This window comes from Cibotium barometz, chromosome 3 (assembly GCF_041138505.1).
Source record: "Cibotium barometz isolate CiBa-2024 chromosome 3, ASM4113850v1, whole genome shotgun sequence".
Taxonomy (NCBI): Eukaryota; Viridiplantae; Streptophyta; class Polypodiopsida; order Cyatheales; family Cibotiaceae; genus Cibotium; species Cibotium barometz.
Genome location: NC_141048.1, coordinates 26,266,480 through 26,293,447, shown reverse-complemented (window position 1 = coordinate 26,293,447; position 26,968 = coordinate 26,266,480). Strand labels below are relative to the sequence as shown.

Sequence of the window (26,968 nt, the reverse complement as noted above, 5' to 3'; positions counted from 1 at the left end):
GACCAATAATTCTTCTTAAGGTGGCCTACCTTGCCACATGCATCACATACAAGCTTGGTTTTTTTCGATGATGACATTAGGCCATTACATACCCCATCCTTCCACATTGATTATATTTTATATTGGATTTGTTAAAGAATGTAGCCTCCCTACTGTTTGTTGAGATTTATTGTGGACCATTAGTTTCTTATCTTCTTCAAACAAAGAGGATTCAACACTTTCAACAAGGGTAAGATTTAGAAGATTAGTAAGAGTTGTTACCACCGAAGAAAACTCTTGAGGCTTGCTCTTGATTAAGACCGTAATTGCATCTTTCTCTGGGTGCCTTGATAGCTACAAGCTACATCATAATGCTCTTCATCTTAAGTACATGTCTCACAAATGAGTCTTTGAACTCCATATCAAGTCCATAGAACTGTATTTTCAAGTTTATTTTTGATTTTTTTCCCCTGGCTCCAAATACCTTCTCTAGCTCTTCCTTAGCATGCTCCTTGTTGCAGATATAATGAATGATGTTATCCCCAAGGCTTAACCCAATGATGGCCATGGATTTTCTATCCTTTTTTATCCATGCTTTGACTCCATCATCGCTCCCTTCATCAAGCTCATCTCCATTTACTAGCCCCCAAAGTTCCTTTTGCATGAGAAGATACATGACCTTTGTTTGCCATGTATGAAATCTTTCACCACTGAATTTATCCACTAAGACTTGAGTAGCCATGGCTTAATGACGAAGGTCTTACCTAGATTTTAACAGAATCTTATCAATGTCTAGTCCTCTTACAATGATTTGAACAAATTCAGTTTAGATTTAGGTGCTAAACATAATTAAGACCACTAATCTCAAAGAGAAAAAATTAGGTAACTTTAAGTGATCAATTGGAATAGTTGTACTTCCATTTAGCCCAAATTCTTTGAGAACATGAACTTGAGCTAATGATACTTGAATTAATTAGCCTTTAATTAAGGATTAGAGATTTTATCAAAAACTTAATGAAAAGTGAAGGTACAGCCCTAGATCTCATTCTCTGCTACTCCATTTGCAAAGCTAACTTCACAGAATCGGATCCATGCAATGCTTGCATGAGCTTGACAAACAACCAATTTCTCCCAAAATTTAAGGCACTGACTACAACACTGATTCATGTCGATTTACGCCAAATTAAGGCAATTCCTTGAGTAGCACAATTACCCAAAGCTCCTTAGACTCCCCTTGAAGGGCAAGCCCAATGGTGGAGAGAGTAGGCAATGGCAAGCCCTCCACCACAGGGTGGTTCTCTTCCACATATTTTTTTGGATAAGCTAAACTAATTAGTCACTAATAGGGTTTAAACTTACTGATTATGATATGATGGTGTGGTAATGAGATGAAGGGAATGTCATTGGCTTTGATACCATGTTAAATGAGATGGATCTAAATAGGATATGTGTCACGTGCATCGCACACTCGGATGCCATGTAGATGTATCTGAACAAGAAGGTGCATGACCTAGAGTGGAGGCTGGTCCCATGTGTCCAGCAACTAGGGTTCCACTCTAACGAGTCCGAGGTATGGTGTGCATTATCCAATGAAAAAATTAGGGGCAAAATTTATCCAAAGGCTAATTTTCAAGGGTCTTCCAAAAGTCTTGGGCTATTTTAGACCCAAAACAATAGTGACTTTTTAAATATATTAGCCCAAGGTAGCATTTTTGGGTAAATTTTAATGGAAAAATTGCCAAATTTCCACTAAAAGTGAGAATATATCTTGAAAATTTTCAAACATTCACCAAAGTCCCTACAAACTTTACCTTCTATCAAAGAAAGGTTCGCCAACCCATCTCTACTTTAACCATAGGATATGCTCCTGATTTTTTTCCCTGGCATTATCCTGCACATGAAGCAGTGCCAATCCGTACACTGTGAGTCTCCCTCTGGAATGATGTCAGATGAGTTGTATGTTTGGTTTGTAACCGGATGCCAGGAGCATGTAGGATTTGCATGTAGAAAGGGGTCTAGCCCATAGGGCTACCCCAGAAGAGGGAATTGTGCTCTTGTGTGGGCTTTGGGTAGGCTTGGGCCACCCAAGAGGGGCCCGGCCCCTCTTGGGTGGCCCAAGCCTACCCAAAGCCCACACAAGAGCACAATTCCCTCTTCTGGGGTAGCCCTATGGGCTAGACCCCTTTCTACAAGGCCACCCAAGAGGGGCCCCAAGCTTTGCCCACTAACCCTAGAATGGGTTGGGTTGGCAGTTGGCCAGCCCAAGGGGGCATGGCCAAGTAGTCGACAAGCTCTAGGGCCTTACCCAGCCAGTCGGCCAGGTGTGGAGGCAACCCACATAGTCTTCGCAAGAGGCTGCCCACCAACAGCCTAGCTCTTGCATAAAGTGGCCAGCTGTTGCCCAATGTGAAAACGATGGCTAAAAGGCATTAATTTGGAGAAAGACCAAGTCATGGAGGGGTTTACAATTGGCTAACCATTGCATATTAGGGGTATAAATACCCAGCCTAGAAAATAGTAGATTCATCTCATAATTCACAAGGTTGTTGCGTTCTAAGGGCCAGGTGAACCAAGATGCAGTGTTCCAGCCAAGGTGAAAAGTGCAAGTCAAGAACCAGTCTTTATTTTCAGATTTACATCATTTTAAGAGGAAGTGCCCCAGCTAAGGTGAAAAGTTCAAGTCAAGAACCCGTCTTTATTTACAGATTTACCTCATTCTAATAAAGCAAATACACCATTCGTGGTGGGGGACCCATAGAGGGTATTCAGGACCCAATACTGTGTCCTCTTCTCCTCTCTTTCTCTCTCTCTCTCTCTCTCTCTCTCTCTCTCTCTCTCTCTCTCTCTCTCTCTCTCTCTATTTTTTGCACATCTTCTTCTATGTTGTGCATTATATTCATCGTAACTGATTACTGCATTGAAGTTACCGAGTCTTCCTCCAAGCTTCCGCATGTTACATTGGTATAAAAGCCTTCTTCAAGTGTGAAGATTCAGCTAGAGAAGTAGGATTTTTTTTCCTTGCTTGTGTGGTTAGTTTCTAGACTCCAGCAGACCACCCATGTGCCTACTTTTTGACCATTGACTCCCTTTTACATTCATCCATTCGAGATCCATTCACATGCCCAAAGAACCTTAGCCTTCATCCACATGCGTTGTGCACCCGGGCACTTTCCATGTGCCTACTTTTTGACCATCGACTCCCTTTTACATTCATCCATTCGAGATCCATTCACATGCCAAAGAACCTTAGCCTTCATCCATTCCTATTTCATATCATTCTAGGCTTCATCCACATGCGTTGTGCACCCGGGCACTTTCCATGTGCCTACTTTTTGACCATCGACTCCCTTTTACATTCATCCATTCGAGATCCATTTACATACCCAAAGAACCTTAGCCTTCATCCATTCCTATTTCATATCATTCTAGGCTTCATCTACCTTGCTTCCACATACATGTGCCTCATACATGACATGACAACGAGCACCATATTTCAACAGTTTTAGCTATATATATAGCATAGGGTTAACTTAAATATTACAAAGAAATAAAAATCTAAGTGTGAGTAAACACCCATCTCATTTCACTTCTGTTGTTTCCACCACACCTTAGCACCTCAAGTAGATATGTTGGCACTAAGGGGGGTGATGACATATTGTAAACCAAACCTTACCACCTGAGAGTAGCAATCATACACCCATGGGGTATTGGAGTTGTAAACCTCACATCCAACCACCTTGCAATAGCCTAAGAATATGACATCAAGGGGGGGTGTTGAGAGATATGGTTCCATGGAACACAAGGAAGGTAGGGAGTGAGTGTAAGAGCAAGCTGCCATCATATGAGCAAGTTGGAATTATCCCACATGAGCAAACAAAGCCAAGATGTATCCACCTCATATAAAAGGGGTCGCTTTCAAGCAATCAAATAAAGAAAGATCTCAAGTCTTTTTATGAGTACAAGTCCCAATCTTGCCACCTCATATAAAAGGGGTCGCTTTCAAGCAATCAAATAAAGAAAGATCTCAAGTCTTTCTATGAGTACAAGTCCCAATCTTGTAACCTAATTGAACTTAAGTCTAAAGCTTAATTAGCTTAGTTTTTCATCATTATGTGTGTACTTAGATAGCATTCACCTTAGCTTAGTATTTTGCATTATCTCTTTAATCTACAAGCTTCCATACCCATAGTCATGAGGTGTCATGCTCAATCTTAACACTAGATAGCAAATATGGCCAGATGGTTAGGAGATGACTTATGTAGACTTGGCACTCTGCCAAGTAGGATGCATACTGTGTGGGCTATGTGACTGAGGGAACACATTGTTCTCAAGTGGGGCTCATTTGAGGGTCCAGACGATCTTAGATGGTTATGGATGGTCGTAGTTGGATAATATGGTTGGTTGGTCATTTCAGACCAAGTCGAATGATGTGGTCGGTTGGTCATTTTGGACTAGTGGGTTGGCGAACGTGGCTGACCTTGTCCAAATGCCGACCCTAGGTACTATATATAGACTAGTTTGGTATCCTTAGTTTATCGTCAAGTTCATTGAGTTCAAGCAAGACATCCTCCATCCAGAGTATGTCTAGATCGCCATCAAAGCTCCTTACTTGGAGCACATGGGTGGGTAGATGCCATCAATTTGTAATTAATATTGTTTACTCTCCACATCTTCCTACAATTTAGTGCTTTGTATTATGTCGATCCTATTCCGCTATTGTGTATTCTTATAGCCATATAGTGTCTAGCATTGAGTAGCACCAATGTGATTGTATTACCCAAATCATCAAAGAACACTGTTACTCTACTCCTCCCTAGAGCCAAAAACTGTGAATTTCTTAATAATTCATTAGTTTTTGACCTTTCCCTCTTCTAAAGAATTGGTGGCCACTCTTGTTGCAAACAAGAGTAGATCCCTTAAACCATCAAGCCAAAGGAAAGCTCCCAGAATTTCATGTAAGCTAGAAATCCTACTTTTTCTTATTCTTTTAATGGTTTTCTAATTTTTATTATCTTTAAAATGATAATCTGATGCTATGCCTTGCTGGAAAGGCTTTCCCCCTCTCTCATTCTTAAATTCAGTATGTTGTCATAAGGGTTTTGCAAAGCCCCCCCTTGCTAGATGAAGCCATGCATTCATGCTATGGTTGCAGATCATGGAGAGAGGCTTTATAGAGAATGGGAAGAAGATACATGTGTCAATCATGTCCTCCCCTCTCATCACCCTATAGGGCCATTGCTCACATGGGCTCCTATTAATGCATATAACACTTTGGCTGCATGAAGGACATCATCTCTGCATCACTCACATTGCACAACACTCTGCATGCACCCTGTGGAGTGTTTGATGGCTTCACAGGTAAGCCTTCTTAAGATGTTGTCGAGAGCATGTTTTTTTTAATCTACCTGCGCTTTTTAACTAAGAGACTACCAATGATATGATACACGTGTTTGAATGCGCTTAAAGGAATTGAAAAAATGACGTTACACTACCTGTGTACATAAAAACTAAAAACCACCTATTTACACTATCTGTGTAAAGAAAAACTAAAAACTAGTAAAGAAAAAAGAAAGAAAAAGAACGTGAATGAAGATGATAATTTTTTATATTTTATATTCTTACTTTTTTCTAAGTAATATCTTTGAGAGTTTTCAACCGACGTTAATACCTCTCTCTCTCTCTCTCTCTCTCTCCAGAGAATGCCTTTTAGATTCTAAAACCTTATCCTAGAGTTTGCCCAACTTTCTAAAAATCTACCTCATCTTAAGGAAAAGTGCCGCCTCTAAATTTTCAAAAAATAGTAGTAATAGGATAAAATTATGAAGAAAACGTTTGTTCACATTTGTCTTTTCCTCTTCAAGTGATGGTGAAAGAAGGATTCATGTCAAGTTTACTAAAAAATGTTTTCAAACATTGCCTTATAGTTAAAAGAGAGGTATTTTTTTAAAAGTCTATGAAAGCCATAGAAAATTGTGTTTTTAAAAGACGTATGCCAAAATAATTATTGAAAATTGTTCAATTTTGTTGTGGGGTGTGTTTCAAAAACAAAATTAAAAATAAGGGGGTCCCATGGGTACTAAGCCCGTCTCTTCTCTAATGCCAACTTAAAAAAAAAAATTAAAAATAAGATTTTTTGAGGAGAAAGACCATAGGAAATTATACTTTTTTTGATATTTTTGTTTTTTGTTCAACTGGTATCTCGTGTTGTGCAAGTACCTCAAATAATATCAATCGGTTCAGTCTACCCTGTCGAAGATCCAGGTGCACGCCATGGTGTCCTTCGAGATGAACGATCGGAAAAGTAAGTCAGCTTCCACACCTGCTGTGAAATCAGGTTTTTGATGATGCCAGGGTCTCATCAGTGGACCTGGGGTTTCAACGTTCATGCGATCTGCTGTGAGGCTAGGGTTTCAACATTCAGGCGATCTGCTTTGTTTCAATGGTCGTTACATATAATGTGAAAGTCAGGCTTAGGGTTTCAATGATCATACAGTCTGCGTTGAAATTGGATTTGAAACGATCATCTGTGAAAGACTTAAACAACCACCTCTTTTTTTTTTTGGGATCAGAAATTGGGATTGGCTTGACTGGTTTCGGCGTGTTTTTCACCATACTCGGAGTGATTTTTCTCTTCGACAAAGGCCTTCTGGCGATGGGCAATGTAAGATTTTGATATAATTGCAAAGCCCCAGCAACAGAACCACCCCCCCCCCCCTTCCCCCTCCCCTTTCTTTTCCCAAACTCACCCACTCGCGTTGCAGCTGTCCTCAGTAGCAGCATGGTCTCTTGATAAGCTCTCAACGATAGGTGGGATTCGTTTGTGAATCGATTCTCATTAAACCAATACTCTTGTTGAATTTGGGGACATATTGGAATGTTTTATGGTGAGCGTCTCTTTTGTACTAATATAGAACCACATATTCCACTATCGTCATCCATTATTCACTAGCTGGTTCATCTGCTTCTGGTGGTGCGTCTAAGGTGGGTCCATGGTATCTCAGAAGATTACTTGAATGAAATAGTGGATGCATCTTCAATGGCTTGGAAAACAGCAAAACGATGGAACTGAGCATTTGCTTGATCTAAAATGGACCCTTCTTCTTGAAGTGCTCGAGTGACTATGTTTGGCTCTTTAGATAAACCCTAAAATCCTTTCTTAAAGTGGCTATTCGGATGCTACTAACTTGTGTTACCAATTTACTTTACTCGAGCCTTTTGTATCTTCTCCCAGATTTATTGCAACGGTTTATCTTTTTCCAAAACGCTTGTGAAAATTGGTTCTTTGTTTGAAAGTCCATGCAAACAAAACACCCCTTGGATTAAAAATTTTGCCACTTTCTGGCATCCACATCTGACTTGCAAGAACTTATCCACTGTTGTCAAAACACCATTGTTTTGAAACCTTTGGTTTGGTGGCTCTTTAGCAATCTTGTCACTAGCTTGGACATTTTTTACTATATAAAAGTGGTTTGAAAGGGGTTTGCTGGGCTCCAAGATGTCTAAATATTTAATGGAATTGGGACATTATCTAGTATAAAAGATCAAGCACTTGAAGCTTGCTTTACGCGCCTGAGATCATTTCTCGGACATAGAAATGGGCTCTGGAGCTCAAGTGTCAAGTGGAAAGCATATATGGTGAGCTCCCAAGGATTGGGAGAGACATAGCTTTGAAACATGGTTCTACATAGTGCTCACATACATTTCTAACAAGGTGGAATACAAAGAAGGATCACACTTATAAATCTAGGAGGGTTACTATTTTTGGACAACCCCCAATGGAAATTATGTTCACATCATTCGTCCGTAAGCTAAGCAAATGGGGGGACTTGCTGAAGTACCTTCGATAGAATGTCTCTGAGTTGAGATATTTTTAGAGATGAAGTTCATGCTCTAAAATTGGGACATGTGGCAGTAAAATGGATCAAATTGAGACAAGTGGCCTCACGCTTATCACTTCAACAGACACAGATGCAAGGGAGAGAGAAGCTAGTGTAACTCTGCTATATACACCAAAGAAATCCCGAAATATACAATGAACAATGTGGAGGGGCAAGGGGCCATTTTATATGGCCTGAGGCGTCTGGTCAGCCAGCAGACGACTTTGCAGGATTCATCACCCGCATCTGAACTTTCGAGGAGATTCTCTTCATGGGTGATACCTTGTTGTAGAGAGAAGCCAAATGCTGCCAAATACCTCTGGCTAGCGTCATATGCTTTATATGATTGATCACCTGTGGTGTGCACTTGAGGAAGATGAAAGAACAGACTCTGGCATTGACACGATCCCATAACTGTGTCTGTGCCTCCCCTTCCTTCCGAATAGAGGGTAACTCCCTGTCCTCTAACTCCGGCCGTGGAACCCCAACAACAATGAAATTAGCCAAGTCATAAGACTCCAAAACAGATTCCATCCATCATTACCTTCCATATGCCGTAGTTGTTCCCGTCCAATTGGCGGTCCACCAGGAATGTGGGGAGTGTCGGGATCTTCACGTGCTTCTCAGCCATCTTAATCAAATCAGCCATCTCAAGGGTTCACAAGGTCTTGTGAAGGGAGGGTGGGTGGGAAAAAAGAAGAAGAGGTTGCAAATAGTATGCAAGGTGGTTGTCCAACGATGATGGCCGCCTTCTACCCGATCTCCAAGTCCTGTACAGCCCAGAACAGACTGTCTCCAAGCTTCAAGCCAATTGGGGCTCTGATACCATGTGAGAATGCACAGTGGAAATGAAGACAACTGCTGTAGAGAGCAATACATAGATGCAAGAGAGAGAGAAGCTAGTGTAACTCTGCTATATACACCAAAGAAATCCCGAAATATACAATGAACAATGTGGGGGGGCAAGGGACCATTTTATATGGCCCCGGTGCCAGGACAAAACAGGCCGATAGCAGCCCATGACCTGCTCTAGCCAAGTCGGCCGGCAAATGTGCAGTCGGCCGGTAGATCTGCAGTCGGCCAAGGCAGCACATCAGGTCGGGTCAGCAGTGTCCAGTCAGCCAGCATCTGATACAGCCGACAGGCACAAAACAACCTCCCACACCAAGCAAAAAATGGGAAAAATACATGGAAGTGAGGAAAAAATGGGGACACACCAAAATTGGGCGGGCACACCCACAACAAAGGCCCTGACATAGTGTACAGACAGGAGATGACTGCTAACATTTGCTTGCCAATTGCAGCCAGTCTTTATCATGCTGGCAACTCTTCTCTATTCTTGGTGGTTCTCTACTCCAAGGTTATGACTCTCCCACCGCTATAGGCTGCCCTAATACTGGCTGCTCTCTTTCTCTCTCTTTGTAAGGTTGCAAAGGATACCAACTCTCGGGGACTATTTTGTAGGCTTCCATTGTGAAGAAATCTTGAAGGCAAGGGTGGGGCTTTTTAATGACATCTTGTGTATAATTGATGGTTGTATGTGGATAAATTTTGAGTGTGTGCTGGTGCCGATGTGCGCATCTCTCTTTACAATTACGTGGAATTAAGTGACATATGTTTACGGTTGTGGCCAATCTAAGTGTTTAATTGAATCAATGGGCAAGTGTTTTGTGAAACTCTTCCGGCCCCCACTTGGAGTTTGCCATGGCCTTGTGAAAATGGAACAGCACAAGTGTGGGCATGGTGGTTGCTAAGTCAAAATATTAAATGATTCACATTTGGGGTGCCCAGACAGAGATAATGATGTGTGGACATCTCCAGGTGTGAAGGGGGGAACTAGAACATTAATATTTTAATGTTTTATGTATGGTTGCCCCTAGGCCTTAGTGGCCCTTAGGGAACTTTAATTATTATTAAAGTTGGGGCCCTAGGACAAGTTTGGAGAGGGGGCAACTCCACTTTTGGAGTGCATGTCTCTCTCTCTTCACTCTCTCTCTTGCTTTTGGGAGGCGTGTGACAAACGTGTATGCTCAAGCGTGGAGAGGAGAAGGAAGCTAGTCGGCTGCAGAGAAGTCAGGCTGCTGTGCAAAACAGGCCGGACAGTCCAGCCGTACAGCTCTGTACGGACAGGCTGCAGCAGATACACCCACTGGTACAGGCTGCGCAGACAGTAGCTGAAGACAGGAGCAGGGTTGTTGCTGCAGGTTCTGCTGTTGGTACAGTTGTACGGACAGCTGTACGGACAGAACAGGAGCAGGCGGCGCTGGACAGACCTGGAACAGGCGGCGTTGGACAGACCTGGAACAGGCGGCGCTGGACTGAGCAGGTACAGTCGGGTACAAAGGCTATTTTCAGGCAGCGTAGGCAGGTACAGTGCCACGTGGGCTGTTGGTACAACCTGAACGGACAGGTATAGTTTTGATTTCCTGGTTTGTGCAAACAAGTACAGCACTCCCAGTTGCAGGCAGAGCTTTTCCAGAGCTTGGTTGGTGCGATAGTCAAGTGGTTGCAGGGGAAACAGTACAGATAGTCGTTGTCAAGTGCAGACTGGTACGAACTGCTCCACGGGTGCAGAACCACGTGCTGACTTGGTAAGCTCTGAGCTTGTTCATTTGTCTTTCTTTCCATTGGCTTATGTCTGCTGCAGATTTGTGCTATCTGGCCCCTTGTGAGAGGAGGGGTATGGCAGATTGAAAAGGGTGGAAACAGAGATTGGGACAGTGAATGTATGCTTGAGCTGAGTTGTTGAATCATGTGCATGAGATATGCCAGATGTATGCTCAAGGCTGTCCTGCTGAATGGTCTTGGCTGATCAGAGGGAAGCACAGAGTGTTGCTTTGAGACACAGATCTGTGTGTGTGAATCCTCTGTGCTAAGAGGTATTGTGGGCTGCCAGATTGGACATATAGGTGTATTCTCTTGGCTGGTTTTGTTGTACTCAGTCTTACATATTTTTGAAATTGAATAAAGAAATACCGCAAGGGGCGCCAAGCTTTGGGGCCAACAGGTGTCGTTTTATTTTCAGATTTGGGGCACTCTAGCTCCAATCCAAATTGTTTTCATATCTAGACTACAAGTGGAAGGGTGACTGCTAGTCTACCGCAGTTTGGTTTTTACCAGAGGCCGGTTTCAAGGTTCCGTTGCCGGGACCAATCATCAACTTTCTAAAGGGGGTGAGCTCGTGGTTGCCTCGAGGAAAGTCATCGCTGAAAAATTCAGGAACATGTCTGATACAGAGGATGAGTACTTCTATCATGAAGAGGAAGAGCAAGAGACCTCTCCTGAGAGAAATGCATCTGAGGATATTTTTGCAGGAGAACAGGCTGCAGATGATGAGCATTATGAGGATGTAACACAGCCAGAAGATGTACTTGGTAAAGAGGATGATGATGCTCGGTTTAAAGATCGTTTGGCTAGTGTTATGGATGTGTTTATGCAGCTCACACAAAGTGAGAAGTTTGCTGAATTTATGAGATCCCGTACAGAGCCCGAAAAGAAGAAGAAGAAGAAGGTGCGTTCTAAGAACCTTCCTCAAGGTCATAGTGGTGCCATCCCACAGGATCCATCTTTTGGACAGTTTCCGAACATGCAGCATGCTTATGGTGCTAACTCTCAGAGTTCCTTCTGTGGACAGCCATCTATTCCTCAGCAGACTATGCACCAGGTTATTTTGGTGGTGGCTCAGTGTTCCAATCTATGACTGGGGGTTATCCTCAGAAAGGCATGGGTATGCCAGGGCCTTTTGGAGCAAATTTTCAGCCTGGTATGCAGGGGAATATGTATGGTGGTATGCAGTCCGGTATGCAAGGAAATATGTTTGGGAGCATGCAACTTGGAATGCAAGCAAATATGTATGGTGGCATGCAGCCAGGTATGCATAATGGAATGTTTGGAAACATGGGTGGAATGTATGGTATGCCAGGTGTGGGAATGGGAAATGTTGATCCTATGATGGGCATGAATGTTGGGGGCAGCAATCTTGCGAAGCCACTTCCATATGATAATCTAACGCCTATGGGTAAGGCGAAAGATTATAAGGAAGGGGGAGCTGCAGTGAAGTTTGATACATTCAGTGGAGCCAAAGATAAATTGAAAGCACTTACCTTTTTACAGCAGTTTGATGCTGCTTTTTCTGGTGGGAATTACACAGAGTCCTCTAAGGTGAGGAAAGTTGCCACTTTTCTCAAGGGCAATGCTTTGCAGTGGTGGTCTACTCTTCTTTTGCAGGGCATAGTACCTACTACTTGGGTACAATTTAAACAGGTCTTCTCTTCCGTATGGCTCACATCTACATTTGAGGTGGATGTTATGACTGCATGGCACAAGTTGGATGCTTCAAAATGTGAAAATTTGGAAGATTATAACAAGAAGTTTTGGGAAGCTTTACTCCCAGTGACTTCTTACCGTGCAGTGCCTTTGTCTGAGCAGGTAGAGAAGTATTGTTGTGGGTTGCCCAAAGAGGTGCGTGATTATTGTATCAAGACTCGAGTAACGAACATGTCACAGATGATAGAGAATGCTATGACAGCTAATGCATTACTCACTGGAGGATCATCTGGGTTTAAAGGAAGTAAGAACTCGAGCAAGAAAGCTGAAAAATCTGGGCATGCTTCGCGTGATGCTAAAGGGTCTTCAGAGACGCGGTATAAGAAGTTGCCAATGCCCAAGAGAACTTCTGAGGAAAGACGGGCTTTGAGAGATGCTCGGAAATGTTTTTACTGTACTGAAGAGGGACATATGTCATTCAATTGCCCCAAGAGAAAGTCCCAAAAGGACTCTGACAATAAAGGAGAGTCCAAGTCAAAGAAACCAAAACCTTCTGCGGGGTTAGTTCCTGATCTTGTGGGGGAACAGCCAGGTGGTGAGGAGACAGAGTTGTGCAGGGCATGGAGCAAAGTGAGATGAGAATGCCTTGATATTCTTTGACACAGGTGCTAGAACCAACTTCATTTCACCAGATTTGGCTGGCCGATTGGGGATCCGTGCAGAGGAGATGGGGCCGTTATATGAGGCTAACATGGCTTGTCCAGGGTATGTAGAACCCGTTACTCCTATCATTGGGAAGCTTCGGCTTCATTTGCAGGGTTATGTGGACAGCGAAGAGTTTTTCATCATGCCTCTTGATGGCTGTGATGTTTTGTTGGGTATGCCATGGTGCCACAGAGTACATGCGGTGGTGGATACATACAATAGGAAAATCACTCTGACTCATAGAGGGAAAGAACATATTTTGGATGTAAAACTTAAAGGGGAATCTGTTCCTATTGTATCCGCTTCGGCAATTTCATCAGTAATGAAAAAGCATCTTTCCGCGTACTTGATTTATGTAAAGGATGCACAAGATGATGAGTCTAAGTCTAATTTGTCTATGTTAGATAAGGACAGGACTGATTTCTTATGTGGGTTCCAAGATTGTATTTCCGAGTCATTGCCAGGAGAACTTCCTCGCCATTGATCTAATTCCTGGTAGTACTCCACCGAATAGACCGCCGTACCGTGTTAGTGCAGCCCAACAGGAAGAGATTACGAGTCAGGTGCAGGAGCTTTTGAATAAAGGGTTGATACAGCCTAGCTCATCACCCTTTTGCTAACTTGTACTCTTGGTGCAAAAGAAGGATGATTCTTGGTGCATGTGTATTGATTACAGGGCGCTGAACAAGAACACCATCAAGAATCGATTCCCCATACCGAGGATCGATGACATTTTGGACCACTTACAGGGCTCCACTGTCTTTAGTCGCATTGACTTGAAAAGTGGGTATCATCAGATACGTATTAGACCCGAGGATGTGCATAAGATAGCATTTCGAACCACATTTGGGTTGTATGAATTCTTGGTTATGCCCTTTGGTTTGACAAATGCACCTGCCACATTTAACAGAATGATGGACAGGATTTTCAGGCCTCATAGAGCGTTTGTGGGCACATTCTTTGATGATATGATTGTGCATTCACAAACTGAGGAAGAGCATAGAAGGCATTTGGCCATTGTGTTTGCAGAACTCAGGAACCATAGGCTGGTTGTTAATGGCAAGAAGAGTGAGTTCTTTTTGCAAGAGATACATTTCTTGGGGCATATTGTGTCTAAGCATGGAGTCCGTATGGATCCAGCAAAGGTGGAAGCAATTCTTAATTGGCCAGATTTGAGGACCGTGCATGATGTACGCAGCTTTCTAGGATTGTGTTCCTATTACAGGTGGTACATACGGTACTTTGCTGAAATTGCTTCGCCTCTTCATGCCTTGACAAAGAAGGCAACTCCGTTTAGATGGGCTGATCGGGAAATTACAGCATTCAAAAAGCTCAAAGAAAAGCTTACTTCGGATCCAGTATTGGTGTTACCGGACCTCCGAAAGGCTTTTGTTGTCCAGTGTGATGCATGCGGAAGTAGCATTGGTGCAGTTCTCATGCAAGAGGGACATGTGATAGCCTATGAGAGTAGAATATTGCAAGATGCCGAGAAGCATTTACAGGTTTATGAGAAAGTGATGTTGGCTGTAATTCACGCTCTTTCTACATGGAAACACTACTTGCTTGGGGCTGATTTCACTGTGCAGACAGATCATCAGACCTTGCGTTATTTCCTCACGCAAACTAAGCTTTCAAAGAAGCATATGCATTGGGCAAACTTTTTGTCTATGTTTCACCAGATTGTGCATGTGGAAGGCAAAAAGAATGTAGTGGCAGATGCTTTGTCACGCAAGCCACAAGTCTCCGCAGTTTCACTTGCTTATCATCATGAGCTTGATGAAATGAAAGAGCAGTATGTCCATGATGAGGACTTTGAAAGGTTGTATGATCAGATGTCTGAGGGTCAGCGGCATGAGCATTATATTCTCAGAGATGGGTTTTTACTGATGCATGGCAGACTGTGTGTTACCAGGCCATTGCGACTCAAGGTTATGATTGAAAGTCATCCACCGTATGCAGGTCATAGAGGTATTGACGCCACAGTAAAAGCAGTGGAGACTTTCTTTTATTGGCCAACCTTGAGAAGAGATGTTGATGCCTTTGTGAGGCAATGCATCGTATGTCAGAAGGTAAAGTTTGACCGTCAAAAGACACCAGGGTTACTACAGCCTTTACCTATTCCAAATAGACCTTGGGAGAGTATTGCCATGGATTTTATATTTGATCTTCCACGGACACAAACGGGCAATGATGGCATTTGGGCTATCATATGCAGGTTCAGTAAGCAGGCTCATTTCATTCCCGTGCTTAAGATGATCAAAGTGGATCATATGGTGAAGTTGTTCATGGCGAACATCTTCAAGTATCATGGCTTGCCTACGTCTATCATTAGTGACCGTGATCCACGGATGACGAGTTTGTTCTGGAGAGGGTTGTTTGACAACATGGGTACAACTCTCAAGTTTTCATCGTCATTTCATCCACAAACAGATGGTCAGTCAGAAGAAGCTAACTCTACAGTGTTGGATCTTCTTAAGTGTTATGTGTCAGAGCACAAGCAACAATGGGAAAAGTATCTTCCTTTGGTGGAGTTTGCATATAACAACACTGTACATACCTCGACAGGCAAGGCGCCTTTTGAGATTGTGGAAGGAGAGAAGAAGGTACCACCCATTTTGCATACAAAGGATAAGATCTTTGAGGGTGATCAGTATGTGGAGAGTATGGATGAAGCTTATCGCAGAGTTAAGTTGGCACTCCAGAAAACTCAGCAGAAGCAAAAGAAAGCCGCAGACCGTCATAGACGTGCTTTAGAGTTTGCATTGGGTGATTGGGTTCTTTTGCGCTTTGAAAAGGCTAGACTCAAGAAGATGAAGGGTAAAGAGCGCTTATTCCCTAAGTTGAGCATGCGTTATTATGGGCCTTTTCAGGTATTGGAAAAGATTGGTGAGGTAGCCTATCGTTTGAAGCTACCAGATCACTGGAGGATTCACAATGCTTTTCACGTGAGTCTCCTTAGACCTTTCCGTGGGGATGTGCCTGAGGATGTATCAGATGAGGCTCAACCGGAAGTTGAGGAACTTGATGAGGTTCTGATTCCAGAGCAGATACTGGCACATAAGGAAAGAAAGGTACGAGGTAAAGTTTCCCGTCGCTATCTTGTGAAGTTCAAGAACTATTCACCGATGGATGCGAAGTGGATGGAGGAAGGTGACTTAACAGATTCACCTCAGGTTTTGCAGCTTTATCTCGATGCCTTTGAGTTAGAGCCGACTCTTGCTGTGGCTCATTCAGGTTCAGCAGAGCATGGGTCTGGAGCATTGCCTGATGCTCAAGAGGGGGGTAGCACCTCCACTCCCTTGATACAGACAGGCTCAGATGACATCTAGAGGTCGCTTGGTGCAGTTTTTATCTCACCCGAAGGTACTGATGGCTGACAGTACATCTGTTTATGGGACTTCTATGATATATGTGTACTAGTCACATGGGATGTTGTGGTTATGTATGGTTCACAGTGGTATACAACTTGGACTACTACTACGCCATTGGTTTGCAGTGAATGATATTGATACATGTGCATGGCTTAGAGAGATTGGGACACTGATCTTGCCATACTGTATATTTCACTTTGGATATTTTGCTGTATCACCAGAATGCAATCGAGGACGCTTGCCATTTTTCAAGAGGGGGGTATGTCATGGCCCTGTGAAAATGGAACAGCACAAGTGTGGGCATGGTGGTTGCTGAGTCAAAATATTAAATGATTCACATTTGGGGTGCCCGGACAGAGATAATGATGTGTGGACATCTCCAGGTGTGAAGGGGGGAACTAGAACATTAATATTTTAATGTTTTATGTATGGTTGCCCCTAGGCCTTAGTGGCCCCTAGGGAACTTTAATTATTATTAAAGTTGGGGCCCTAGGACAAGTTTGGAGAGGGGGCAACTCCACTTTTGGAGTGCATGTCTCTCTCTCTTCACTCTCTCTTGCTTTTGGGAGGCGTGTGACAAACGTGTATGCTCAAGCGTGGAGAGGAGAAGGAAGCTAGTCGGCTGCTGCAGAGAAGTCAGGCTGCTGTGCAAAACAGGCCATACAGTCCAGCCGTACAGCAATGTACGGACAGGCTGCAGCAGATACACCCACTGGTACAGGCTGCGCAGACAGTAGCCGAAGACAGGAGCAGGGTTGTTGCTGCAGGTTCTGCTGTTGGTACAGTTGTACGGACAGAGCAGGTACGGACAGCTGTACGGACAGAACAGGAGCTGGCGGCGCTGGACAGTACAGGTGCTGGCGGCGCTGGACAGACCTGGAACAGGCGGCGCTGGACTGAGCAGGTACAATCGGGTACAGAGGCTGTTTTCAGGCAGCGTAGGCAGGTACAGTGCCACGTGGGCTGCTGGTACAACCTGTACGGATAGGTACAGTTCTGATTTCCTGGTTTGTACAGACAAGTACAGCACTCCCAGTTGCAGGCAGAGCTTTTCCAGAGCTTGGTTGGTGTGATAGTCAAGTGGCTGCAGGGGAAACAGTACAGATAGTCGTTGTCAAGTGCAGACTGGTACGAACTGCTCCACGGGTGCAGAACCACATGCTGACTTGGTAAGCTCTGAGCTTGTTCATCTGTCTTTCTTTCCATTGGCTTATGTCTGCTGCAGATTTGTGCTATCTGGCCCCTTGTGAGAGGAGGGGTATGGCAGATTGAAAAGGTTGGAAACAGAGATTGGGACAGTGAATGTATGCTTGAGCTGAGTTGTTGAATCATGTGCATGAGATATGCCAGATGTATGCTCAAGGCTGTCCTGCTGAATGGTCTTGGCTGATCAGAGGGAAGCACAGAGTGTTGCTTTGAGACACAGATCTGTGTGTGAATCCTCTGTGCTAAGAGGTATTGTGGGCTGCTAGATTGGACATACAGGTGTATTCTCTTGGCTGGTTTTGTTGTACTCAGCCTTACATATTTTTGAAATTGAATAAAGAAATACCGCAAGGGGCGCCAAGCTTTGGGGCCAACAGGTGTCGTTTTATTTTCAGATTTGGGGCACTCTAGCTCCAATCCAAATTGTTTTCATATCTAGACTACAAGTGGAAGGGTGACTGCTAGTCTACCGCACTTTGGTTTTTACCAGAGGCCGGTTTCAGAGTTACAAATCCTACCATGAAATACATAGAATCAAAACACAATTGTTTTGAAACCTCTGGCTCTTTAGCAATCCTACCATTAAATACATAGAAATCTCTTAAACAGCTAAGAATATAGATGCCAACTTCACAATTGGCAGCTCTCTAGGAATGAGGATGATAACAACAAGGAGGTGGTGGATCGAGCAAGCAATCCGAACATTTCTCCTGCATGCGCAAAACATTGCTTTGAAATATGCTATTTGAGGAGGATGGTGGTATGACAAGGACCGCCTTTGTGTGGTCAAGAGTAGTGATTTCTGGGCAGTACTTCTATTGTTACGTACCTGGTACTAATCTTTAGGATTAGTGGTCTAATCGAGCAGGGTTAGGGGAGCCCTCAGAGTAGAGGAAGCAGGCTGATATGGGTGGCTAAGGCTCATGGTTATTAATACCAAGTATACTGGCTATTTATGACGAGATAGTTATTTATAGCAGTTGTAGCCACTATATAAGTGTGATGGGTTATTATTGTTCATAGAGAGTTATTCACTTTGTGGTCTGTGATGGACCAGGATTGCCGTTGGGAACATGATTGGATTTGATGGATCATGGACAGTGGTGCCAAAGGCCTCAGCAGGCAGGCATTGGTAGTATAGCAATGCTGATTGGCATCGTTCGTGGGATTGGAGCCTTAGCCTTGGGGGAGGTTTGCAAACGTGAACGTATGGTTGGGTGGTGAGCTAGCTTGCACCCCTCTTAGGGGGTTTGTACTAATCACTCGTGTTTTGTGTTTTAGGAGATCTGTGGGGTTGTAACACGAGGTATCAGAGCCACCTAAATGCCGAAGAGCACATGATGCATGGGTGAAGGCCTCAGTAAGCTTTTTCTATTTGCTTTTGATGGCTGCTTCAAGAGACTTGATGGTTCTTTCCTCTTTCCCCTGTGTTAAGAGGGTTCCGTGGTTTTACATGTCACGCGCACAAGGTAGTGCCATGGCTAATCCCAGATCTAAATCCCTCATTAGGCAGCTTTAGGTGCATTTAGGGCATGTAGCATCCAATCAGCAGCATCTAAGCACAGTTGTCAAAGGATTAAAGATGGATTTATGGACTAAAGTTTGCTAAATTTAGGCATTAGTTATTCTTTGATTGTTCTCAATTGATAATTATTCATGCATTTATTAATCTCAGCTATTTTTTGTGATGATAATATAATCTCTTTTGGCCTGACATATCCTGGCAATTGAAATGCCACACAAACACATCAGATACTTTTTCTATCGGGGCTTGCTCTTACTATTGGGGTCAAATCTACAACTTCTTTTTTCCTAAAGCGTAGTAATTACAAGGTATGCTTTCATTTTCCTTTTTTCTGAAAGATTAGCCTTTTGTTCACATACAACTTCTTACATGCTGGTCAGCAACTTTATATGAAAGCATTCTCTCAAAATGATTTTGGTTTGCAGGGTTCTATCTCGTTTTTGGTAGGGTTTTTGCTAGTGATCGTGGGATGGGCTTTTGTGGGGATGATTATTGAGGCGTATGGCTTCATTATCTTGTTCAGGCAAGTCATGTTGTTGTTGGTTTGTACCAATGTACTGTACGCAGGTATATATTTTTTGGGTTGTTTATGAATAACAAACATGCTACTACTTGCAAAGCATACACCATCAGCTTGTTTTACACAGAGTAATGGTAAAGAGTGCAACTCCTACTGCAATTTGCAGCATCTTGAGCAGAGTACTGGGGAGAGCGTGGGGGATTGCAGGCTATCCCAACTGCTTTCAGCAATGAGAAGCAAGGAGAATGCCTCTTTTAGGGCATTGGGACCTTATCCTTGTCCTTGCCAAAAACTACTGGCTACTGAGCCACCCCTGCTGGTTAGCTAGAGTGACCCACATGCTGGTTGCCTTTTACCTGCAGGTGGCTGTGAAGCATTGTCCTGGGCAAGAAGAATTTCTTGGTGTTGAGAACACTCATGAGAACCTTCATGCCATAAAGCACGGGAAAGACTCTATCCACTAATGCATTGGCTCATATGGATCACCAAAGTTATTTGGATCAAATTCCATGTACTCTTATAACTGCTGCATCAAACCGGTAAGCACATGTACCTCCTTGGCCCTGTGTGCAAGGACTAACATCCACCAACTCCATGCTGGACACCAATCCTTGGGCAGCTTCCTGTGGAACATACTCCAAGAAATACATCATGTATGCACTGAAGCCAAAATATCTTCTTTACAACATCCAAGAAATGTGCTTTCAATGAAGATAAACCAACTAGCAGATCCTCTGGTGGTTAAGACACATAATTGGAGATGCCCTCCTGGGACTAAGACACATCCATTGACATGTTCTCATGCGGTGCCACAATGATGGCAGAACCTAAAGACACTTCACCCAACTTTGCGAATAGATTTGAACCACATTGAAGCCAAAGATTCTTCACCCAACTCATCTGAAGACTGTGAAGACTCTCTCAGACACCTGGCTGGAAGCTTGCTTCTTTTGCGACCATGGCCTATTAGAACCATTGGTGGAAAACTCCTACCCTTTGGCCAGATTGTGCATGCACCTTGCATAATTGGGATGATGGGCCTTTGCACGTCTGGTGAGATCCCAGGGCAAAGGCTCTTGTGGTCTGACACAATTCTGCAACCCTGTATGTTGATAATTGGTTGGCATTTTGCAGGGTTACAAAGATGGGCCAAAAAGCTATTTGGGAGTTGACCATTTTCAAGGCAACATTTATAAGCTAATGGGTTCACACACTAATCAAACTGTGGACAATCTATTAACTGGGCACTGGACACGTGGACTATTTATTAGATGGGCACTGGACACTAAAGGCTAGTGGGCAGCTGGGGCATGAAGCAACAGTACCTTTGAAGGGCTTCATTCTACTTCCATACTCCTGTAGAAGTACACCTTACACCCAGTACTGTAGGTAAAATCATTTGAAGACCATCTGAAGGCGTCCTATTTTCCCTTGTGCTGCGTGGCTTATGAGAAGGTGAACTGGTGCTCTCTTGTGAAGAACCTGGTGCCTAAAGGTGTGAATACCAGGATTCCCCAACCTTGAAGGCATCCTTGTTCCAGTGTGAGAGTGGGCATGACTTGAGAGATCGACACAGGAGCCTGTGTGAGGTTGTGGGTCATGCTTGATAGATCCACTTTGGACTTGGTATGAAGCTTTGGATTAACCCCTTGCTCAGTGGCTTGGGTGGTGGACACCTCTCTTGTTGAGCAGCTTGGGTTGAGGAATTTGTTTGTTTTGTTTTCATTTATGTAAAACTTGGAAATTTGATGCAAGGCACCCTTATGCTTGTGTCGCAAAAATACTATATTGGAATATACAATTCTGTAGGGGGGGTGGGTTTGTTCCGGACCTAGTGTGTTTTTCTTACATTTGTTGGTGTTGAACTGGTTAAGTGCTCGTCCAACTTTATTCTCATTAATATTTGTTTAGTCATGAGATTAGGGCTCTAATCCGCCACATTACATTGGTATCAAAGCCTGGTTTCCTTCCCACCGTGGTGAAAGAGACCCTCATTCTTGGTATTAGTGGGCTAAGTGAGTGATGGTGGGGTTAATTAAGGATGGCCAGCCATTCAACCTTGTAAGGATGGCTGAGTCTGCCTTGCATCTCCGGAGGTTTGACAGAAACTCAGTACAAAGGCGTTTGTGTGAATATATGCTCTTATGTGTGTGTGTGTGTGTGGAGTGCGTGTGTGAGAGCATAACTTCATACAGAGTTCTACACCCACTATTGGGCACTGATGACGATAGTGGGGATGTCGTAGTATCTAGTCCATACTATGCATAGTGGAGTTGATAGTTATACAGTCTTGTGGGTTGACTACCATAAGTATATAACATGCGCGTTCCTAAAAGGTGAATTTGCGCATGTTCCTGGATTCATCTAGGTATATATATATATATATTATTGCCAAATTGGAGTTAGAATGTCGCCAGTAATGGAGGCCAAAGACCAAGTGTTGGAAAGACTCCGCCAATAACGTAAGGAGCAACAAGCTATCAACAAGCAACTCAAGGACAACTTCGAGGTCCAAAGAGCACTATTTGCTTATGTTAATCAAATTGAGCAAGAGATCCATTTATTTTCAGATTTGGCAAAGAATGTGGATGCAAGACCTTGTGAGCTTGCACTTGTCTACCGCATAAAGAGTGGGGACATCATTGAGAGCAAGGATGGGCACCTCTCACTTGTGAAGCCTTCCCGGAAGTGATGCAGCCCAGACAGCCAAGGTAAATGCAAGAGTTTAGGCCACTGTGGTCTCTCTACATTCTCCTTCATCCCGTGGACACCCTCCCGGAAACCCTGTACTCGCAGCTTTCACTAATGATGAGCTCTTTCATCAAGAAGGCCAAGATTGAAGATGATTCTAAGCTTATGATGTAGTGGTTGGAGGGCCACATATGCAAGACAAAGGGAAGATGCATATGCATGAGATGGGCAAAGGCAAGAGCAAAGTGGATGCAGGAATTGCTATGCCTAAGCTTGTAAGGGCAAGAGAAAGATGGAAGAGCAAGAGGAAGAAGATCAGTTCATCGAGTCTCTACGGCCACCCAAGAAGCTTATGGACTTTAAAACAAGCAACCAAGAAGTCAAATTTGAAGACTTCCATGGAGAGTTCAATGTGCACAAGGCACTTGCTTTCATCTCACAGTTTGAGGTGCCCTTTCAAGAAGAAAAAATGAAAGAAAGAACGTTATTTTGTCTATGGAAGACCCCAAGGGTCTACCGTCTATGAGATCATAAGTAATACAATGGTACCATGGATATATTTTTTTTTCTGGGAAAAAGATCCTTCCATTAGTCAAAGAAAAACAGCTGCAAAGGGCTAAGTACAACCACGACGGGCTAAATATAGCCTCACCTCATATAAGGGCAGGAGACAAATGATCAAAGGGAAAGAGGTGCTTCTCCTCCGGCTGGCTGCTTTGTGAGGAGAAGGCTATCTCATACTGGGGGAGGGGGGGAAACAACCATACAGGTGGTCTATAATGCCAAATGGGGTCACCGTCTCTATCCGTGAGGAAAGGGCCAGGCCTCCAAAGTCTCAAGAAGGCTTCTCGTTGCTTCCGCATGCGGTTAGAACCTCCCTGCAGCTTCCCCCACTGACCGCGGAGGGTGTGAATGATGTCAAGCCATATGCTCCTGATGGTCTCAGCCGGCGGAGTGTGCGTGTCCTCGATGGCCTTGCTACATCTAGTCCGCTAGGTGTGCTAGGCGGCTATGCTACTGCAAATCTCCCATCGCTGGCATGAGCCTGGTCGCCAGACACCTGCCGGTGGGGCTATGACTGGTACTCTGCAATACAATGGTGGGAGACCTGAAGAGCAAGTCCTGCCCCGTCCTCTTCGTATGTCCTGACCACTCTAGCCTCAGTGGCCCAAGCGACAGTACCCCAAGTGATGATCCGGGTCGATGCCCTGTTCATAGCGAAGATGCAGAGAATCCGCTGCCAAATCTGCTGAGCCTTCGGGCAATCCCAAAGGCAATGTTGTTGAGACTCCTGGGGGTGGCGGCACCTCGAGCAAGCTGCTGATTGATCCCCGACTGCCAGCCAAGTACCAACCGCCAGACTCCTGTGTGCCGTCTTCCAAAGGAAGAGAGTGATCTTCCTCGGTCGAAAGCTGTCCCAAAGCCTCTTCCAGAAATCTGAAAGGAAGTGTTGTGATAGGCCTTGAGACTGCCAGTGTGATGCTGCTGGTGTGCCATCTATCTCCGGCATTTGGATCCTCCGGCTGAGCCGCGCTTTATATGCAAAGAAAGGGGCATCCGGAGTCTCTACCCAATCTGTGGGATCATGCCAAGTCCACTCTCCATGTCATGTGCACAATGTGTATCTATCGTGTGCTACACGCATATGAGGTGATCTAACAAAAGGACCTCTGAGAGGCAAGCCAAAAACGGGATAAAGGCATATCTTCTGATGAGGTTTGGGGAAGCTTGGAGCTAGGCAGGCTGATTGGCGAGCTGAGTTAGGGATAGACTAACGGGCGGACACCCAAGTATGGACGGGCGGGTGTCCGATGACCGGCCAAGAGCCTATAAAAGGGTGGCCAAGGTTAGTCATTAGTCATATAGAGAGTCTCGCGAGTTTGTGAGAGCTCTATGGTCTTGGAGCCTGGATCTAGTGCAGACGTGCACCTGCTTTACGCAGCCGAGGCCGGCAGCAATCTCGAGGCCCGCGAGGGTAGCTTCGTGGCGGTATGCACAGTGTGTATCTATCGTGTGCTACACGCACGCAAGACTAGGTTCGAGGTTTGGGGAAGCTTGGAGCTAGGCAGGCTCATTGGCGAGCTGAGTTAGGGATAGACTAACGGGCGGGCACCCAAGTATGGATCGGTGGGCGCCCAAGTGTGGACGTCCGATGACCGGCCAAGAGCCTATAAAAGGGTGGCCAAGGTTAGTCATTAGTCATATAGAGAGTCTCGCGAGTTTGTGAGAGCTCTATGGTCTTGGACATAGTCACAGGGGACGGAGGGGACGGAGGCTTGGAACGCCGGGACGACGAATCGGGACGGCGCAGGGACGGGGACGGACAGGGACGGACGGACGTCCCCCACCGGACATTTCTCACAGGGGACGGCGACGGGGACGGCGCAGGGACGGGGACGGCGGTCGGGGACGGTAGAGAGCCGTTGCGCCTGCCGTTTTTTGGCCGTTGCGCCTGCCTGCCCGTTTCTAGCCGTTTATGGCTGTTGGGCCTTGGCTCTTTGAGGCTTGGCCCTCTCTCTCTCTCTCTTGCCCTTGAGGCTTTCCTCTCTCTCTCTCTTGCCTATCTATATAAGAACAAGCCTCTACAAGGCTACAAGCACACACAAGTTCACAACTCTCAAGGCTCAAGCTTTCAAGGCTCAAGCTTCTTGAATCTTCTCTCTTCCAACTTCCAAGTTCCAAGCTCTAGGGCCTAGGCTCTCACCTCTCCCTCAAGCCTCGAGTCTTGACTCTTCCAACTTCCAAGTCTCTAGGCTCTCTCTCTCTCTTTCTCTCTCTCTCATTCCTCAAGGCTCGCTCTCTCTCTCTCTCTCATTTTCCTCAAGGCTCAAGAGTCAAGCCATCTTCAACCATGGCATCCTCCGCACGTGCCGGGGCTTCTCGTAGAAGGACAACGGGATGGACATGGTGGGAGGAGGTTAACTACACCACATCCGTTCATGGAGGCGGTTCTCGGCCATGGGTATGCAAGCTTTGTCCGTACCAGCGAACGGGTGGCGCCGACAAAGTGCGAGCCCACCTCTTGCATGAGAGTGGGCATGAGGTGAGGTTTTGCACGAATGTCACGCCCGAGAAGAGACGGGAACTTCTCGACAAGCTTAGCGTCTACGAAGCGGTCGAAGCGACAAGAAGGACACCATGAGTGGCCGTGGATCCCGCGACGATGGGGAGAGGAACTCAAGCCTCTACAATGGAGTCATGTGGTGGATCGGGATCATGCACACCATCACCTTCACCATCAAGTCTGAATGTTACTCCATCCACGACACCGGCACCCTCCATCTCCACGGTCTCTCAATCATTACGTGGCCCTCGGCGACAATCTACACTGGGGAGAATTGGAACCCCAAGTTGAAGGAAGAGGTGGATATGGCGGTGGCCCGCTTCTTCTTCCACGACCACATTGCCTTTCAAGCGGCTAGGTAAGTGCAATCGATCATTGCCAATTCATCATTCATGTTTTCATCATCCTAGTCCCCTTCTCATTAGTAAATTACTTTCTTGAATAGGTCGGAATACTTCAAGGTCATGGTTAAGAAGATTGGGGAGTATGGCTCAACCTATACGCCCCCCTCATCCGAGAGCTTGCGCACTACATTGCTCGACAAGGAGAAGCGCATTGTAGAGCAAGCGGCCGACAACACAAAGCGGCAATGGGAGAGGAATAGAGTCTCCCTCATTGTGGATGGATGGAGTGACACCCGCAAGAGGAGTATTCACGGCATGGTTGCATATTCCCGCGGAGAGATGTACTTCATCTCATCTCATGATGCATCCGGCACTGGGAAGAGCGCGGATGTGCTTGCGGCGGAGTGGGCTACCACCATGGAGATCGTTGGCCCCGAGCATGTAGTGGGCTTTGTTGCGGATGGGGAGCCTTCCAATAGGGCGGCGGGAGCTATTCTCCAAGGTATGTATGGACATGTCACGGTGTCCTTTTGTATGGCTCATTGCCTAAACAACCTCCTCAAGGACATGGGGGCATTACCATGGATCAGCCCGCTCATTGAGGAGGCCAACACCATGGTCTCCTTTGTCCTCAACCACCAAAGACTTCGGCATGAGTTCAACAAGAGGTCCTGTCTCTTTCTCAAATATTCCGACACCCGGTTTGCCTACAACTTTCTCATGTTGGGCCGGTTGAAGGATTGTAGCGGTGCTTTGAGGGGACTTTTCCTTAGCGACGAGTTTGTCGCCATGCAAGAGTCCCATACAAACACTGGCCAAGAGTGTAGGCTACGGGCGGATGACGCCTCTTGGTGGGAGCGTGTGAAGACCACAGATGCTATGGTGAGGCCCATAGTCCACCTATTGAGGATTATAGACGCTATGCAACCATGCATAGGCAAGGTCTACGAGGCCATGGATCGCATGATAGAGAAGTTGAAAGACTTCGTGCTTGACGAAGACAGATACGAGGAGATCCATGCCTTGTGTCTAGGAAGGTGGAATTCCTACTACTCTCCATTGCATGCAGCAACTTATGTGGTGGACCCAGAATTCCAAGGCAACAAGCAGGAGAGCGACCGGGAGGTGAGCGCTGGATGGAGGATCATCTTGGATCATCTTGTGCCTGATGCTCGTCTTGTGTCTGATGCATCGGTTAGGCGCAAGATCAGGGACCAGCTTTCGATGTACAGGTCATTTCATGGCTCCTATGGCTGTCATGATGCACAGGTTGACCGCTCCAAAGTTGGTGCTGCTCTATGGTGGGAGGACTTTGGTTCAGATGGACCGGAGCTGCAGCAGCTTGCCATCCGCATACTTAGCCAGGCCGTTAGCTCCTCTTGCTTGGAGCAACTTTGGAGTACCTACAGCCACATTGCCT

The 26,968-nt window shown here is 45.1% G+C and overlaps 1 protein-coding gene across 2 annotated transcripts in view; it reads left to right on the top strand.

Moving 5' to 3' along the window:
* Window positions 1-6,135: 6,135 nt before the first annotated feature.
* LOC147639884 (vesicle transport protein GOT1-like) overlaps window positions 6,136-26,968 on the top strand; it is a 65,657-nt gene continuing 44,824 nt past the window's right edge. For both annotated transcript variants that reach the window (XM_086775036.1, XM_086775026.1), the window contains exons 1-4: window positions 6,136-6,280; window positions 6,549-6,640; window positions 19,157-19,237; window positions 19,355-19,452. In XM_086775036.1, coding sequence (XP_086631162.1) covers window positions 6,250-6,280; window positions 6,549-6,640; window positions 19,157-19,237; window positions 19,355-19,452 — 302 coding nt within the window. In that variant the 5' untranslated portion in view covers window positions 6,136-6,249. The remainder of the gene's footprint in view (window positions 6,281-6,548; window positions 6,641-19,156; window positions 19,238-19,354; window positions 19,453-26,968) is intronic.